This window comes from Myodes glareolus, chromosome 8 (assembly GCF_982192425.1).
Source record: "Myodes glareolus chromosome 8, mMyoGla1.1, whole genome shotgun sequence".
NCBI classification, from domain to species: Eukaryota; Metazoa; Chordata; class Mammalia; order Rodentia; family Cricetidae; genus Myodes; species Myodes glareolus.
The window spans coordinates 4,359,999-4,378,404 of NC_142033.1; the positions used below are offsets into that span (position 1 = coordinate 4,359,999).

An 18,406-nucleotide genomic window follows, 5' to 3' on the forward strand; every position below is an offset into this window, starting at 1 on the left:
GAGGACAAAAATGTTTTCTATTGGTAATTCTCCTGTGAGAGAAGGCAGAAGATTTGACCAGTTGTGTTCCCTGGAGCTCTACATATCAGGATCTTATAAATGTCTCATAATTATCTATAAAAGAGAATATGCATTATATGGAAAGGTATTTTGTGCCAAGTACAACTACAAAACCATATGATGAGGCTGTAGAGTCCCCAAATTTGGTTCCTAACACCCTAATCATCATGCAGCTTTCACTGCCCATAGCCACAATTCTAAGAGATCTGATACTGCCTTCTGGCCGCCAAAGGTAACTGCAGATGTATGGCGTACATTCCACAGACACACATTAGTTTATACATATGACTTAAAATGGAGACTGTATAACAACTTTATGTAGTCGCATAGAAAAAAGCAATTCAATTAGAGTTTGGTGGTTGAAGTCTTATTTGAAAACTATACAATAGCCTGGACTTTGGTAACTGGACTGACTCCACTTTTTTATTTCTAAGGAGTAATAACAGATGTGAAGGGTTTCTTCACTATGATATTCACCATCATGATGTTGGCTTGCTGTACCAGTTCTGTGCCACTGTCTTTAGGAGCAGGGGAGAATGCAGCAGCTGTACCAACAGAACTCATAACCATCTATTTTATGTTCATGCTGGTGAGTGTGAATTGTTTTTATAGGAGGAAAATCTTCTTTGTGTTCCTTCTTTCACCTGTAACCTATTTACAGGTTTACAGGACCTGAGCCATGAGGTCTTATGCTAAAGCTTATTGCAGTCTGTGGTAGAGGAGGAACCACCTTTCCTCCCAGGCATTGTGGCTGCTGCTCTGATGTCAGTCCTATGGTGTGTCTGACATGCCCTTTCTAGTGAGCTCTTAACAGACATTTTTGGGAGGATAATATTACAAAACCATAATCAATTAGAACTTCAAGAAAATAGTATGATTGACTGATTTCCCACAAGATGGATTGCAGCCTTTCTTTCATGCTGCTGTGAGAGATTTGCCTGCTATTTTAACTACAGCAGAAGGGATTTGATTTATTCAGTTGTCTATAGTCAGAAAAACAAGGTCATGGCACTAGGAGTTTGTCTTAGGGCTCACTTGTGTTCTGGAAAGTGTTGGAAAAAGTGGAAGAACCCAGACTCCTCAGTACTAATCAGTCTCCACTATTAGCACACTACTGCTCACTGGCTGTAACTGGATACCCAGTCTTAGTTTCTCATGTAAATTATACACTTAATGTAAATAAATCAACCAATAATTGGCACCAGGTCCCACATTTTCCCCAGAAGTATATCAAGTAAATAGAAAGATTGATGTAGTGTGTTAACGTTCATGTTCTTTCTGCTAGTGCAGGAGCTTACTGTTGCCATCCCAGAGCAAAGACCCCAAAGCACAGTGGAAACAACACGGTCCAGGAACCGTTTTCAGAAACTCTGCCCATTGTTGGTTCTGGTGCTTCTATCCCAGAGTATAGAAAAAAAGCCAAGTCACCATCAGATCCCAGAACTGTCTGAGCATCGTAATGGGAGATTTTAAAAAATGAAATGCAGTTCTACGGTGACTGCAGTACATTAGTGGAGGGTTAAAGATGACAGAATGTGTCCATATAAATAAGATGGACAAAGTCTGTGTAATCCCTCCCCTTTTCCCTTCTCATGTGTGAATATATAGTTAAGGGAAAAAAATATGGGTATAAAACAGTAACTTTATCCCGGAGAATATGTGGAAAATTTTTCAAGAGGGACACACAGAGTATTTTGGTGTTACACTGTCTCCTGGAAGTCTCCCTACATTCTGTGAAATATATTGGTGTTTGTTTAGGATGGGCTGTCCCAAACCACATCAATCCCTAATGCTGTTGCTCCTGTTACTTCTCTGCCTTTAAACTTTGGTTTCCCTGTCTTCTTTTGCTATGGAGAGTTCTTTGCCTCCTAAACTTTATATGCATGCACAACAAATACAATCTTCACTTAAAAAAACTAGAACTAAGGTACCATTGAAATAAATCTGTGAACTTTCATTCATGAGTGTAGTCTTGAGGATGTGCAGCTCCTCTCTGGGGACTCCTGCAGGACTTCTCCTGGCCCAGCCAGTATCTTGGTCAAGCAGTTTGACAGAGAGGCCACTGCCTCCTTCCCAGTTGCAAGCAGGCCTCCACCAGCTTGAGGCTGAGTGGCTGGTCATTCATAACCAAGCTTTATCTTCACCCTGAAAGCACTTTGGGTTTGGTAAAACTTTGGATATGAATGGTGAGTATGATTTTCTGCTAATATAAACCTAAAATCTGAAAGAAAATCTGCTTAATACTCAAGTGTCTTAAAAATAAAATTTTAAAGCTATGGCTCAAGATTTGCCATCTTTTAATGGTTACTAAACAAATTAATCCTTGGATTTTCAGCTAGCTTGTAGACTCCACTGACTGCCAAAACTTAAAATGAAGTCCCTGATTATAATACACACTCATAATTTAATTCCCTGTCATACAGAAGCCTACAGAGCCCTTTATGGATTTTGTTAATTGTCTATATGGACAAACAATACAGAAGTTGCTATCACATATTTCTTTCATTATCAAAAGAAAATTCAAATTCTTGATTATTAAAATAAATGATTAATAAATAAACTTTCATTCCATGGGTGTAGCTCCTCATACTATTGTCATTATGATAAAAGCATGCCAAAATGTGTACATCAATAAAACAAAAATCTCAAATTCTAGCAACATCCTTATGGCCTCTAACATGTTTCAAATGTGAAAAAATAATGCTACCTTTTTCTTGGAGTTGATAAGCTTCTTACTGAGATAATTAATCCCACCAACAGATTTCAATGGCAATACAAAAACAAACTCTAAACCAGCATGTTATTGTTATTGATATAAAAGATTTCTCTTTATTCTTCTTCTGTACCCTGACAATAAGTAAATAGTTAAGTAAATAGTTAGTTTTTAATACCTACTCTCAATTGTCAGACACCCATTTCCCAGATAAGTTTTAAAAGTAAGGTTTTAAAATTTTTATAAGAATGTAAAGGTAAGAATATGAAGGTAAGGCTGAGCCTAGTGGAGCATGCCCTTAATCCCAGCTCTCAAGAGACAGAATCAGGTGGATCTCTGTGAGTTTAAGACCAGCCTGGTCTACATAGTGAGTTCCAGGACATTCAGGGCTACATAGAGAAATCCAATCTCAGGAAACAAAAAGATCAGGAAAGGAAGGGAAAGCAAACATAGATTTTTAATAAAGAAAGATTTATGTATGAAGATTTGTATAGTTAGATGTTTTCAGAATGGAAAGAAAAACTAGAAAATTTATGCAATTTTCCAGGGCCCAAATAAGTTCTTTAAAAAATATCAAACATAAAACTTAGAAAGGATATTGCAATTTGTAAGTCAAAGGTCAATACACCAATGTCAAATTTCTACTTAAACCAACAGAGTTGTCATGAGGCATTGATCAAGTCTTGTCCCAGTTATAAACACTGGCATCTAAAGCTTTACATGACCATTTCCAAATATCAGAGAAACAAAACAAAAATACATGTAATCAAGAAAGTTAATTGTGTATTTGCTAACAATGTTAGACTTGGTTCCTTGAAAAACAAAATCAAGATTTATTTAAAATTGTATGGGTTTCTTTGTCTGAGCTTTATCTAAGTGTCACACGGGGTTACAAGGTTGTAGAGCTCTGCTATGCTTTCAACAGAACTGGAAAGCCTACAACAAAGAGAATATAAATGGTTAAAGAGGCCAAGCAGGATTTTAGTCATTGCCTTCCTAGGTCAGACAGGATGGAGGACAATGAGACCCCTCTGATAAATTCTCTGTCTTTTTGATCAGAGAATCTATGGAGTATTGAAAGAGTAACCAGCCTACATCTTACAGTGAATCCATGGGGCCTCGGGCTATGTGTGATGCAATACAGAAGTTATAATTCTGTGGGATTTGTGCTGGTCAGTTTTTGTCCCGTTGACATAAGCCTTGGTCATAGCAAAGCTGGAACTTCTTCAGGACGTGGTAGTGCATGCCCAAGGCCAGCCTGGTCTACAGAGGCAGTTCCAGTTCAGCCAGGGCTATGTAGAGAAAACTCTGTCTTAAAAAGGGGGGAGGGACTTCTGTTGAGAAATTGTGCCTTCAGATTCACTTGTAGCCAAGTCTAGGAGGAATGGATTCTTCATTAATGATTGATGTGGGATGTACCAACCCATTGTGGGCACTGGAAAGGCCATCCAGAATGAGGAAGCCATGGGAAATAAGCCAGTAAGCAGCACGCCTCCTTGGTCTTGGCTTCAGCTCCTTTCTCCCCATTCCTCCCTTGAGTTTCTATTTAGGCTTCACCTAATGGTAGACGGTGGTCAGCATGGAGAAGTTGAATAAACACTCTCTTTCCCATAGTTTTGGTCACAGTGTCTTTATCAGAGCAATAGAAACAAAGTTTAGAAGAGGTCTACACATGTGTGTGCCAATCAGGTGTGTGTGTTAATGATGTGTAATTGTGAAAACAGGAAAAGGGGTTGAAAATAATTAAAAATCTTCATGGGAGATCTTAACTGAAGCCCTTTGAAGGAACCCAAATGAACTCCCACAAATACCAAAGAAACAAACTAAAAGAATACCGTCTCAGGCGATAGCAGCCTCCTCCTTCCCCTGTGCTGATGCTGGTGTGATGAATACTATCTTAGAGTAACTTAGAACTACATAGATTTGTTAAAAATTAAAAGAGCTATCAGAAGGGCTGGGTGCCTCTCTCCACATGAGTGTTTCATGTCTCCTAACTTAGGGAGTTAGCAGGCATGCTACCCTTATGAAAAAAGGATACATGGGTGGTAAAGTTCTACAGAGTCTGTTGTTCTTGTTCCCAGATGTGCAGGCAGTCCCACTGAAAGCCTCTTAACAATAGAGAGAATGAGTTATCCCTCACATGACAGCGGATGGATTCTTTCACCAATGGTTGTTTATACCTCTAGCTGTTTTGTTGTTCAGTATTGATCTGATAATCTGATGATTTTCCATGTGAAATCTAGTATTATTTTGCAATTTCTTTAAATTGTGTTGAAGATCTGATGAGGATTGCATTGAATCTGTTGGTTGCTGTTGGTAGCATGGATATTTTTGTACTTATCCTACCAATCTGTAAGCATGGGAGGTCTATCTTCTTGTATCTTCAATTTATTTTTTCCAGTGTCTTCATTCATGTTTTATTATACAAGTATTTCATTTGGTTATATTTATTCCAAGATCTCCCACCTCCCCCTTTTTGAGGTTTTAGTGAGTGAGATTGTTTCCCTTATTTCTTTCCCATTATGTTTGCAATTTGTACTTGTAAAAGCTCCTGACTTTTCTATGTTTGTCAGGGTGTTTTATGATAGCCACAGGAAAGGAACTAAGACAGCTGGTTATTGTATGCAGTTTCTAAATGGGACCTTTAAACTAGTTATGGTGCCAAATGTTGTATTCTCTGCATAAGAATTTGGACAGATGTGGTCTGTATGCGTGCAAACACAGTCATTGTTTTGCATATTCTAGTGTACTTAAGAGTGGATAAAGCAAGTTTTATGTGAACTTCAGAGCTGTCCCCATCACTGCTTTCTGCCATCTCCGTGTGATTCTGTGGTTTGTGTTTTTAAATGGGGGATTGAGCATTTTTTCTGCTGCTCTTTACCACATGGTGTGGATTATCAGTTCTAGGCTTGAGGTTGTCTTAAGGTGGTATTTTAAAATGAATCCAAAATTACTCCTAAGGTCATGAATAGAGAGTCAAAACTCTTATAAATAACAATACTTATTGATTCTTGGGATAGAAGTGAGTTTGTGGTGTTCAGTGTTTGTCCTACTTAAGGTTTTTATTGCTGTGATGAAACACCATGACTGAAGAACAAACTGGGTAGGAAAGGGTTTATTTGGCTTACACATCCACAACACTGTTCACCATTGATGAAAGCCAGAATAAGAGCTCAAACTGGCAGGAATTTGGAGGCAGGGGCTTATGCAGAGACCATGGAAGAGAGAGTACTACCTTTGTTATAGAACCCGGGTCCAGCAGATCAGGGATGGTACCACCCACAATGGGCTGTGCTCTCCCAGCCCGTTCAATAGACTATGCCTAGATTGCTTGTTCTTTTAAAGATAAACATTATAAACATCTGTGGGCTTGACTACTGCAGAGAGGGGTGGCAGGTCCTTCTTATAAACCCACAAAGAGCCATGGCTTTGCAAAGTGAAGAATTCTGTTTAGAGTTTACTGGAAGAATGCTTTAAAGAACTAGGTCTGAGAAGAAATGGTCAGAAGAATGAAGGGGTCTTGAAGAGGAAGGATTTTTGTCTAGAATTCTTAGTCCCTGGACTGATTCTAATTCATGGTTCTGTTCTTTGTAGTTGATCTCAGGTCTGTCACTATATTCCGTAAACCTCATGCGGGACCTCTCATGGATTAAGTACTTGAGCATTCCTCATTATGGATTTATAGTAAGTTGTCATGTCTATCACTGTACTTGGGTTCTCCAACTGTAGCAACTGAATTAATCCCAGGCAAGTCCTCTTCCCAGCTGTAATCTCTAACCAGTCGCTGCCCAGGAATTTTTTTCCAGGATCAAAAGATGAGAACTTTCCTGCTGACTTTAGCCTAAGGTCAGTAAGTTATCTGGGGTTTTCACCCTAGTCGTGTGTTATTTGAGAGAACTAAAGGTTAAGAAAAACTCCAGGGTTAAGAGGAAATACAGATGATATGATGAAAAACATAAATTGTGATTATACCCAATAAGAAAATTAGGAAAGATCAAGGATGGCTGCATAAAGTTTATAACTTTCCCATTGATTTTAGCCAAAGGTCAGTGAGTCATCTGAGGTTCCCCCAGTCATGTGTTATTTGAGAGAAATAAAGGTTGATAAAAATCCCAGAGTGAAGGGGGAAAGTAGACGATATGATAAAAAGCAAACAGTTGTGATTATATGCAATTAGAAAATTAAGAAAGATCAAGGTCTGTTATAGAAAGTTTATATTAGAAATTAAAAGAAGCAGAAACCATGTGATACCCATAGCCATACCGGCTTTGCCAAACTTTCTCTGCAGTAAAGTGCGTCTTAGCATATTTTCTTACTCCAACAATCACATCTGGTTTTGATAAAAATAAGCAAGAGAATATTGTTACTATAAATCAATTGTATTGTTTCAATTACAGGGTTAAGGACTGGGCAGAGAAGGAGGGTACAGGAGTGGTCACGTTAGAGTATCTACTTCTTAGTAGTTGGCAAGCCCCATTATTTCAGTCCTAAGCCTCCTGAATGTGGGGATGGGCACTGCTTTGCTGGGCAGACTGAATTTGGTGGGGGTTGGTTGTTTGCTTAAACACATTCACAAATAACAGTAGAGGTTGAACTTGAGGATATAACTGTATTTTTCTTTTGTAACTTATGGATGTATTAAACTATTTACCTTTTCCTGATCGTGTTTGTGTTACAGGCTTTGCAACACAATGAACTCGTGGGACAAAACTTCTGCCCAGAACATAAAGCAGCAGAAGTCAGTAGATGTCACAACTTTGTAATGTAAGCTTGAGTACAGTGTCACGATGGGGACATAGAATGCTACTAGGCTTAGAGGGAAACCCATCCTTTCAGGATTAACTCTCTGTCCTTTGCCCAGAGTGAGTCATTGTAACTAATGTACATATGGATGTTTCCTTTGTACTACTCCAAGGTGTAGAAAATGTGAAGCAAGTCTTCTTTGGGGCCTTTAAAATGATTTTGGTGTCTTGGTTGTGGATTTGAGTTGTTTTAGAACACTTAAGTTTGACATGGGCTGCGCTGATAGTTTACAAGGGCATACAGTCTCACATGCATAGATTATGGCACCTGTGAGCAGAGCCCAAGAATGTCAGGGCAGCAAGGATAAAAGTGAGTGATCTTTGCCTCCCCAATTTCAGGGTATTTTCTCTGCCCCACACTCTAGAAGACTTTAAGAAATCAAAGGGTAGTATGTATGTTGTGTGTGTGCACCTTGTGTGTGTGTGGGGGGGGGGTAAAATATCCTATCAGAAGACTTGTCCTACAATGAAAAATACATATTTCTCTGTGTTGAAAAGGAAATATCTTTTGTATCTAACTCCATAAAAGTACTTTCACTTTCTATGATTGTTCTCATTGATTTTATTTTCATATAGAAATGACAGAGGAATATGACGATATGTTAAATTTCTCACAGATGTTAATAAAAATTATGTTTGAATTACTGATAAGAAAACACATATAGGACAATATCTTATTTATAACATCTCCTCTCTCCTGATGTGGTCTGGCATCCTTCTAATACAAATTCATTATCAGTGTCGGTTTAGGAGGACTTGGATTAGTAATGTGAAATCAAGGAAGGCCATCCACAGTTTTCAGATTCACAAAAGGATTCTCCTGATTCTCCTCACAAGATGAAGAAGAAATCTTCCCTTCCACTGTATTCTGGAACTATTAGATCCTAGGAAATACAAGGGAATGGAAACACACAGGGATGGAAACACACAGGGATGGAAACACACAGGGATTGAGACAGACAGGGAAGGAGACACACAGGGATGTAGACACACAGGGATTGAGACATACAGGGAAGGAGACACATAGGGAAGGAGATACACAGAATTGAGATACACAAAAATGGAGACACACAGCTTAAAGATACACAGGGATTGAGACATAGAGGATGGAGACACACAGTCCGCAATTTCAGTGTATCCAGAACTTTTGACAGTAGCTGCCTTTCCAAGCTACTGCATCTGAGTTTCAACTGCTTCCCAGACTTTATCTGTAGCCATGGGCTCCTGGGGATGTTCCATAGCTGAGCATCCATGGTTGTTACTGCTCTCTTAGTACAGGAGCTGACAGCAACTGACTGACTCCTCTCAGAAACCCTTGGTCTCCTCTGGTCCTTGGTCTAGAATTTGATACGTTGTTCTTTTGTGTGATTGTGTGCTGTGTCAGCAGAACTATGAAAAGCTTTGATTTCTTGGAGTGTGTGTGTGTGCACTTAGGCAGTTGAGGTTTTCCCCTTCAGGAGGAACAAGAGTTGATACAGATCACATCAGGGAGAACAACATTGTAGATTAGAAATGACAGGGCCATATTTACTAAGTTTTCTTCTTCTGTGCTTTTAAAGAGATGTGACAGCTACACCTCTTAGGATGAATTTTGAAATTAACTAAGGTACTTGATTCACATAGTTGAGATTGACATAACATATAACAAAATTGTAAGTACATCAGTACTACCACAATTAAATATAAAAAAGAAACTTAATGATGTGCTAAAACTATGGGTATTTTAAAGCAAGAAACAGTGAATGTCCTGAATAAATTTTGATATTATCTTTCTATAAATTGAATTACATGTGTACTGGTGAAGAATTCTTGACAATCTGGGACATTGACCTCTCACCATGGGGATTCTGGAAGAATCTCGTGACCTTAACTTGTATAATGATTATCCTCTTATTAATTACCTATGTGCAGTTATTATTTCTTAAGAAAAAGAGATATTTTAAAATCACTCCTCCATTTTCTTTTAATTGACCTTTAAAAAACAACAACAACTAAAATCTTTCTTTTTTGTAAATCCCCCCCCCCAAAAGCAACTAGAGTTTTACATTGTAGGACAAAATCTGTCTTCATTTGTTGAAAGATATGTGATTCTGACTGTCTTCTAAATATTTACACTTACACTCATGGACACATGCTGCAGCCAGCATTACCCAGGAAAGATTTCCATTGTAATGAATTGTGGTGAACGCAGAGACTCATAACTGCTCAAAGGACTAGAGTAAGTGACACTTGAGTACTTAACCCTAAACAGGACACCCATACAACCCCTTCCAAAGCTTAGAAGAAGATTTAGTAGAAAGAGTCAGGAGCCAGAAGATGAGAAGAACAGCTGGAAATGCTCTATTGTGGGCATGACACAGCCCTTGCAACCATGGTCTGTCTCACAACATCTGCAGCTCCCTGCACAAGACTGGGTCCTTCATCAGCACAGCAAGGGTCAGAGAGAGACTCAATGGGACCACACCCTATTCTGCTGAACTATTGCTACTGGAAGATTATGGGAGAGAGGCAGTCTTTGATTTCACATAGATACTCAACAGGAGAGGCAGCTAGGCTCCTGTGGAATATCTAAAACCATGATCACACTGACAACACTGGTTAAACTCTGTGGTTCACAAGACAAAACCCAAAGATAAAAATGTGGGAAAGGGAATTTTGGAGAGGGGTGTTTGAAGGGTTGGAAGGGAGAAAAGAAAGATGGGAGTGAGTGAGAATGGCTGAAATGTATTATGTACATATGTGAAATTGTCAAAATTTTTTAAATAAAAATTACAAATATAAAAAAGGAATGTTTTATGTACAGTATCTAATGGAGACTTTTTCTATTTGGCTTCTATTTTCTTTAAATAAGCAATGGTTATTTTTTAAGTCCACAAAATAGTAACAAACTAAATTATAAATAAAAGGGTATAAAGCTCCAATGTAATGTTCTTAAGTATTGCGTGTTAGTTCATCTCATCAATAGTAATCATGTGAGGCAATCAATCAAATTTCTTTTACCTGGAAAAGGGGAATTTGTCCTAGAAAATCTTACATTTTTACATCTTCATCTTTACAGTAGGAACATAACCTATCATCCACCAAATATAATAGCCAATGAATCCTTCATTGACTATTATCTGGTTCATTAAAATTTATTGACTCTGTCTCAAAAGCATGGCTCTAAATTTGATTATAAAAACCTAAGGTTAAAAACTCAATAAACTTCACGTAGTAGAGTATGCTTACAGTATCTTCACTTGGGATCTGGAAAGATCAGTATTTCAAACCCATCCTTGGGAAGGCAATATATTTGAGGATACTTTGGGCAAGAAAAGACACAGCTTCAAAAACAAACATACAAACATACAAATAAACAAAAACACACATAATGAGTGGCCATAAAGCAACTTTGATGAGCTCATTAAGTAAGGCTCATGGATGCTTTCTTAGTTGGGGTTTCTATTGCTTTAATGAAGCACGATGACTAAAGAGCAACTTGGGGAAGCAGGGCTTATTTGGCTTACACTTCCATATCACTGTTCACCACCACAGGAAGTCAGGGAAGGAACTGAAACAGGACAGGAACCTGGAGGCAGGACTTGATGCAGAGGCCATGGAGGGGTGCTGCTTACTGGCTTGCTCATCATGGCTTGCTCAGGCTCTTTTTATAGAAGCTAGGACAAGCAGCCCAGGAGTGACTCCACTCACAGTTGCTGGGTCCTCCTTATTGATTATTTTTTAAGAAAATGCCCTACAGCTGGATCTTATGGAGGCATTTCTTCAACTGAGGGTACCTCTTCTCTAATGATCATAGCTCATTTCCAACTTGTCATAAAAACTGCCAGGGCAGGTGGATACTTCTCTGCAATGATGTAATAGCTTAGTCTTGATTGGGGGCTTTGGCTAAAGTTGCTTTATAAAAATGAGTTATGGTAATATGAAATGGCTCTTGTGGCATTTCAAGGGGACTATGATCTGAAAAAAATCACTTAAGCTCAAGGATAACTCAGTGGTATAGAATTTGGCAAGAGGATCTCCTGAGGAGCATTGCAAAAACCACAGATGTTGGGGCCCTGCCTTGCAGCATCTGTAGAAACTGCCTCTTGTAATTTTTGCTCACTCCTAGATCTGCTAGCTCCCAAGATCCTTTGCAATCCTTCAAATTTCAGACTATGGTTTAGTAGCTTTATCTATATTTCCTTTTGGTTTCTATAATTTTTTTCCATTCAGTCTTTTTCCATAACAGGAAAGTACTCATCAGCAATTTGGTGTTTTTAAACATCTTTGCCAAATTATCTAGGTTTCTCAGCTCTCTGTGCTTCACTTCTGTTGCATTTGGTAGTCTAGAAACTTGTCTCTGACTTCCACTACTACTCTCGTGGTGCGTTTTTCTGACTCTACCTACTCAACTTCTCTTTTTCCTTTGTGAAACCGTTAGGAAGTGTATTTATTCACTGAAACTGGATCCTTGACTTTCTCTTCAGATGCCTTTGTCACAGCAAAGCTTCATATAGAAGTTCCTTAACTTCTTCTTGTCCAGCCTCTTTCATGAGCTAGACATGTGTGCAAACTTTCCCCAGACATCTGCAAGTATGCAGCAAGGATCAGATTTGCTGTTCTAATGACCAACAGGAAATGGAGGCCTTGCTCTGTCTGCCACAGTAGTCTCAGCCCAGAGAATAGCTTTTGCCATGACATAGGCATGCTTCCTGCATAAGAAAACAGAAGTAGCTCTCTCTGCTCAGGGTTGGGGGTCCATGAGAAAGGGAGGGTATAACCACCTCTTTCCTTATTAGTTAAAAATGTAAAATAAAATTTACTATTTTTTCAATTTTATTTTGTATGTGTGCACAGTAGGATTTGTATGTTATAAGTACTAGTTCAGGTTCATGTGCACCTGTGTGTGTGCAGGTATGTACCCTATAGTGGTCAGATGTCAAATGTCAACACTGTATTATTTTTCTCCATTGAGAAACCAAAGGGGTCTGTGGCACACTGAGATACTGTTGGGAACAGTTGCTCCATGGTCCTCCCAAGATGAATAAACTTGGAAAGCCATAAGAACAGGAGGACTAGTGGATGACTGGACAATGTAATATGGTGACTGCATAAAATGGAATATTATTTCACCAAAAAAGATAAAGAATACATATGTGGTATGTCAATAACTTTGAAAACATTTTGCCAAGTGAGGCAGGTATGGCACAAAAATCATACAAAATAGTATGATTTACGTATATGATGTATTTAGAGTCATCATTCATGAACAAAGTGGAGTTGAGAGTTCCACAGCTCAGATCCTCATGCATGGACCCCAGGTCCTTTACCCAATGAGCCTTCTCCCAGCCCAGTGTTAGGTGGAGGGCAAAATGTAAACAGACATGCCTGATTCTTCACAATAAAGCTCCAGTTCCAGTTGTAAAGGTTTATTTATCCTGGTTTTTTTTCTAATTTTGCTTTGAGACTTGCATTTGGGTGTAAGGCATGCTTCAACATGCCAAGTTTATGCAATGCTGGGAAATAATCGTATAGTTTCCTGCAAGGTAGAGCAGCAGTGTCACCCCTAGATTGGTGGCCCTGGGTGCCATAATAGTAAACCATGGGGAGCAAGCCAGTAGGTAGTATTTCTCCATGACTTCTGGACCAGTTACTCCCTCCGGTTTCCTGCCTTGAGTTCCTGGCTTTGACTTCCCTGGATGTTAGACTACAAGCTTTAAGATAAAATGAACGCTTTGTTTTTCAACTTGCTTTGGTCATGGCATTTTATCAAAATAGAAACCCTAACTAACACACCTTGATATTCAGGAAATATTCAGGACATAGAGTAAGTTACAATGATGGTACAAGCCAATGTCATAAGGGTAAACCCTCTCCTGTAAGGTTCAAAGATAAAGCAGTGTAGTGATGTCTTCTAGACTGGTGTTGAAACGATGCTGCAGAGCATCCACCATGTGCTAAATGATGCCCAGATTCCAGTCACAAGGGCCTTAGACCCTTTTACTTCTAAAAATATTTATTTTAATGATGGGAGTCAGATGCAATGTATATCCCAAATTAGATCTCCAAACTACACAAGAGTAATAGGGAAGTGATGGAATGTGGACCTAGTGCTCAGTTTAATGAACAGCAGTGTCCCAATGTTAGTGTCCTTTAACCTGAGTACCTTGGCAAAGAAAACTTTTACATAAATAAAATCTTGGCAATGGGAACACAAGAACTTTCTATGGAGACACAGGACTGGCACAGAGTGCAGGCTCCTCCTGGGACAGATGAAGTAAGTTGGGAAACGGTTGGTTGGCAAACCACAAACATAGATGAAAGCATGCTTTCGCTGCCCATTTCTCATAAGTTGAAGGCATAAGTCACAAAACAATTCCACAACAGTTTGGAATTATGATTAATAAAAGGGTTATTTATTTAAGGAGAAAATTTATACATCACTGACCTAGACAACAGCCCTCTGCGTGACCAAGAATGTAGTCTAGCAGCCGGAAGTGGAGCCGAAAGCAAGAGAGTGAGAGCAGGGCTACCGCTGCTTTTTAAAGCAAAAGAGACCATGCCCAATGGGCTGGTATCTTAAAGGCTGTTGGCTGAAGGAGTGGAAGGAGCTCCCGCAGCAAAATGCTCTGTCAGAACCCGGATAAGGAAGTGGCCTTTGTGCTCAGTTCTTCACGCTCTACCAGATATAAAGGAGTGCTTTGCTTCTGTATACTTTTCACCTTGTTTCTATGTACTTCTTTTTATTTTTATTACTATTATTAATTGAGGTATTGTTTTCTGCAAGGTGAGGTAAGAGTTTCTCATGATCATGTACGTGAGTAAATGAGGGTTAAAGAGTTGAGGCAATGCTTTTTAGTCTGTACAAAAAGCCATGCAAAATAAAGCTTGCTATGCAGTTGTTCATACTCTGCATCTCCTGTGTCCTGATTTGCATGAGACCCTTACCCAGGGACCCCAAGGCACCAGATGCTGACAAGTGGCGCCCGAACAGGGACCCTGAAGAGGAAAAGTTAGGAAGGGTCAGAAAACACTAACCACGTAAATAATCTTTATTACAGGGTAATGGGACAAGGTAAGCCTTCTCCATTTCTTGCTATGATAAGACATTTACTAAAAACTCATGGTGTTTCTGTTTCTTTTTCTGATTTAGAAATGTATGTAGAAGTAATTAAGGAATATAATACTTGGTTTCCAGAAGAAGGCACTTTAGATAGAGATATTTAGCAAAGAATTAAAACTAATGTTGAAAAAACTGTGAGACGGAGTGAGAAAATACCTGCACATTTCTGGTCTATGTAGTCTATGATTTTTGCTGTTTTTAAAACTATGATGGAAGAGCAGTTAGTGACAGATCTGGGAAAGGAGGTTATTCTGTCAGTAAAAAATTTGGATATGGATCAAAAAACCAAAGAGCAAATTGTGGAAGGTCAAAAAAACTTAATCAAGAAAACTAGTTTGGATTTGCAATCCATTTTGGAGAAACTTAATGGGCTAGGAAAGCAAATGAAAAAACAAGCCACTAAGTTGAAACAAAAAGTAGTGCCAGCTTCACCTGTTATGACTGTGTTTAAGAAAATCTAAAAAAAACTGTCAGATTTTGCTTATTTGTCAGGGGGATCTGGAATTACATAGCCTCCAGTCCCTTACCAAAGAAGCTCAGGCAGAATTAAAAATATTTGAAGAGTATATTAAAAATGCTTTTTTGAGTAGAGTACAAGCTAACATACCTATTAAATTATTATAATTGGATAATTTTCAATATCCTACAGGTATTTTAGCTCAAGATATTTTCCCCTTGAATGGGTTTATACAAAGCATACGTTTTCTAAAACACTAACAACTCATGAAGAAAGGTTAGCCTATATAATTCAGCAAGGGAGACAACGAAGTCTTACTTTGACAGGCCTAGATTGTTCTGCTATAATTTTTCCATTACCTAAAGAAAAAATTGAATACAAAATTGCCACAGATGCTGAATGGCAGCCTGCATTGCTAATGGTGAAAGGGAGAGGATATGTTCTTGTCTTTCTGCAGGATGGGCAACATGTCCTATATGTCCAGATTTTATATATGATAGTTTAAAATATCAGCCATTTATTTGGAAAACTTGTTTGGGCAAATTTGGCAAAATAATTAAAAATAAATGGATTAGTTAGGGCCCATATGGTTAATTTATTAACACTTGTTCTGAATGGAATATTATCACTTGTAATTTGCTTAATGTTACCAGAATGAATTGAGCCAAGAATGAAATGATAACTGGAAGCCGTCTCCTGGCATGGGGAGAAGGAGGAATCAGTGATAATCACATTGCCTTACTCACAGTCCCAAATGCAATTCAGATGCAATTTGAAAGATTGTAGCTGGCTTAAAGCCTGTTTAGCTTTTTAATGGCTCATTTATTGGAACAGCAGTATCCACTTCTACTTATAAGCCTACCTTGCTTAAAAGTACTAATGTTACTGTTTGTGTGCCACTAACATATGTATTTTTAGTTGTAAGAATCAATTTTTACAACTGGAATTATTTGTTATGATTGTTGATTGTATTCATGTATTAATTCCTCTGTTAAGTTTAATCCTCATAATCAATCCCTTATGATATTACAGCAGCGTACACATATTTGGCTGCCTGTAAACTTGGGGCATTCTTGGGCTCAAAATCCTCTAGATTATGTTGTTGTAGAATTCTTAAAAAAGATATTGAAAAGAACAAAGTGCATGTTAGGTATACTAATAGCTGTAATTCTTAACCTTATTTCTGTTGTTGTTACTGCTTCTCTGGTTGGTATTGTTTTACATAGGTCTTTGGAGGCAAAACACTTTGTAGAGCAATGTCATAAAGACTCTCATGAACTCTGGATACAGCAAGCTCAAATAGATGCTCAACTTCAGACAGAGAATGATGTACTTAAGCAAACTGTGGGATGGTTGGGAAAGAAATATTTATCTTTGCAAGAACAAATGGCCTTGCATGATGATTGGAATTCAACCACTTTTTGCATTAATTATTTGGCTTGTAATGATTCTTTACATGAATGGAAGGTTATTCAAACTTATCTTTTAGGCAATGCCTCTGCTTGATCTCTCATTAATCACTTACATGATAATATAGTATTTACTTTTGCTAAATAATTTCCCGATTCAGATGGCTCCACCATTGCACAAATTTTGCTGAAAAAATTGACAGGATTAGAACCTAAGGGATTCTTACAAAGTATTCTTCATACCTCTGGTGGTATGCTTATTGTAATCATTCTTATGCTTTTTTTCTTGATTATGTATCAGTTTTGTATTCAATCAAATGCAGAAAATTTACATACTTTATGGATGAAATTCCTTTTAACTTCAGATAAAAATTTAAAAAAAAAAACGAGGAAATCGTGGAGACAAAGGACGGGCACAGAGTACAGGCTCCTCCTGGGACAGATGAGACAAAGCTGGGAAATGGTTGCTTGACAAACCAAGCATAGATGAAAGCAAACTTTCTCTGCCAATTTCTCAAATGTTCTATCAGAATCTGTACCCTGGATAAGGAAGTGGCCTTTGAGCTCAGTTCTTCACACTCTACCAGATATAAAGGAGTGCTTTGCTTCTGATACATTTTTTTTGCCTTGTTTCAATGTACTTCTTTGCATTTTTATTACTGTTCTTAATTGAGGTACTGTTTCTTTGAGTACAGTAATTGAGGTAGAGTAATTGTTCTTAATTGAGGTAGAGTTTCTCATGATCATGTACGTGAGTAAAGGGGGGGTTTCAGAGTTGAGGTAATGCTTTTTAGTCTGTGTAAAAGACCACACAAAATAAAGCTTTTTATGCAGTTGTTCATGCTCTGTATCTCCCGTGTCCTGATTTGTGTGAGATCCTTACTCAGGGACCCCAACCCACTAAATGTTGACATGTTCCTACAATTTCTGTATACATAAAATTATTTGAAAATTAAGCCTATTAAGCCAAATGCAGAAGAATATTCATGTAACTTCAGCATGTCAGGAGGCACAGTCAGAAGGATATGAATTTAAAGCAAGTTTGTCCTAAGGACATAAGACTGTCTCAAAAAAATTGAGAAAAGATAAATTGATTGAGTAGTGGACAGAAAACGTGAATCTGTGCTAAAAATACTATAAGATAAAACTAAGCTGTAACAGTGCTCTGATGGTAAACAGAGATAGGTGCATTGTGTCATTTCATAAACAATGCATGGATACAGAAAGTCTAGAGTACAGAGGGGCATGACTACCTCACATGTGTTAGTCACAATCCATTTCCTAACCAAGAGTGGTGTTTGTAATGCATCTTGTTTAAAGTAATTCACCAAACTGTACTTATTTTTTATTTAAACTAACTTTCCATGCAATATATTTTGATCATATTCTTTCTCTTTCCCCAACTCCTCTCAGATCCTTCCCTCCTACCAACCTACCTAACTCCATGGTAGCTTTCTCTGTGTCTCTCTATCCTTGGCTTCAAAAATAAAGAAAAAGAAAACAATAACAAAAACAAAATAATTGGCCCTCAAACCTGATCTTGGAACATGCAGACTAAAGTTGTTTCCAGCTTTGGCTTTGAATCAGCATAGCAATAATTGGGGAATAACCTTGGGTATCTATCTATGGGGGCAACCAACCTGCTGTGAATCTGCTCTGAAGTCTAAAGGTAGCTGTCTTTGTGACTGAAAATTATTATTTCTGTTCATCAGTGTTATGTAACTTAAGCAGAATCATCATCTAGATCATCCACAGCTATATGTGTTCCCAATACATGGAATATATATGTGAGGTTAAACATACTAGCAGTGAGAATACCCCCAAAGCTGTTATTAGGGGAGAAACAGTGTTCTTAGGGAACAA

The 18,406-nt window shown here is 38.2% G+C and overlaps 2 protein-coding genes across 14 annotated transcripts in view; both read left to right on the forward strand.

The window, feature by feature from the left end:
- Nucleotides 1-10,375, forward strand: part of LOC125408670 (ATP-binding cassette sub-family G member 3-like) — a 53,220-nt gene extending 42,845 nt beyond the window's left edge. For 12 of the 13 annotated variants that reach the window (XM_087908794.1, XM_087908791.1, XM_087908796.1 and 9 more), the window contains 4 exons: nucleotides 495-649; nucleotides 6,368-6,457; nucleotides 7,452-7,535; nucleotides 9,364-10,375. In XM_087908794.1, coding sequence (XP_087764920.1) covers nucleotides 495-649; nucleotides 6,368-6,457; nucleotides 7,452-7,535; nucleotides 9,364-9,546 — 512 coding nt within the window. In that variant the 3' untranslated portion in view covers nucleotides 9,547-10,375. Of the gene's footprint in view, nucleotides 1-494; nucleotides 650-6,367; nucleotides 6,458-7,451; nucleotides 8,236-9,363 lie in introns of those variants that run through there. The other variant, XM_087908799.1, reaches the window with a different exon arrangement.
- LOC125408675 (ATP-binding cassette sub-family G member 3-like) overlaps nucleotides 1-18,406 on the forward strand; it is a 238,081-nt gene that overhangs the window by 42,829 nt on the left and 176,846 nt on the right. The window lies entirely within an intron of this gene.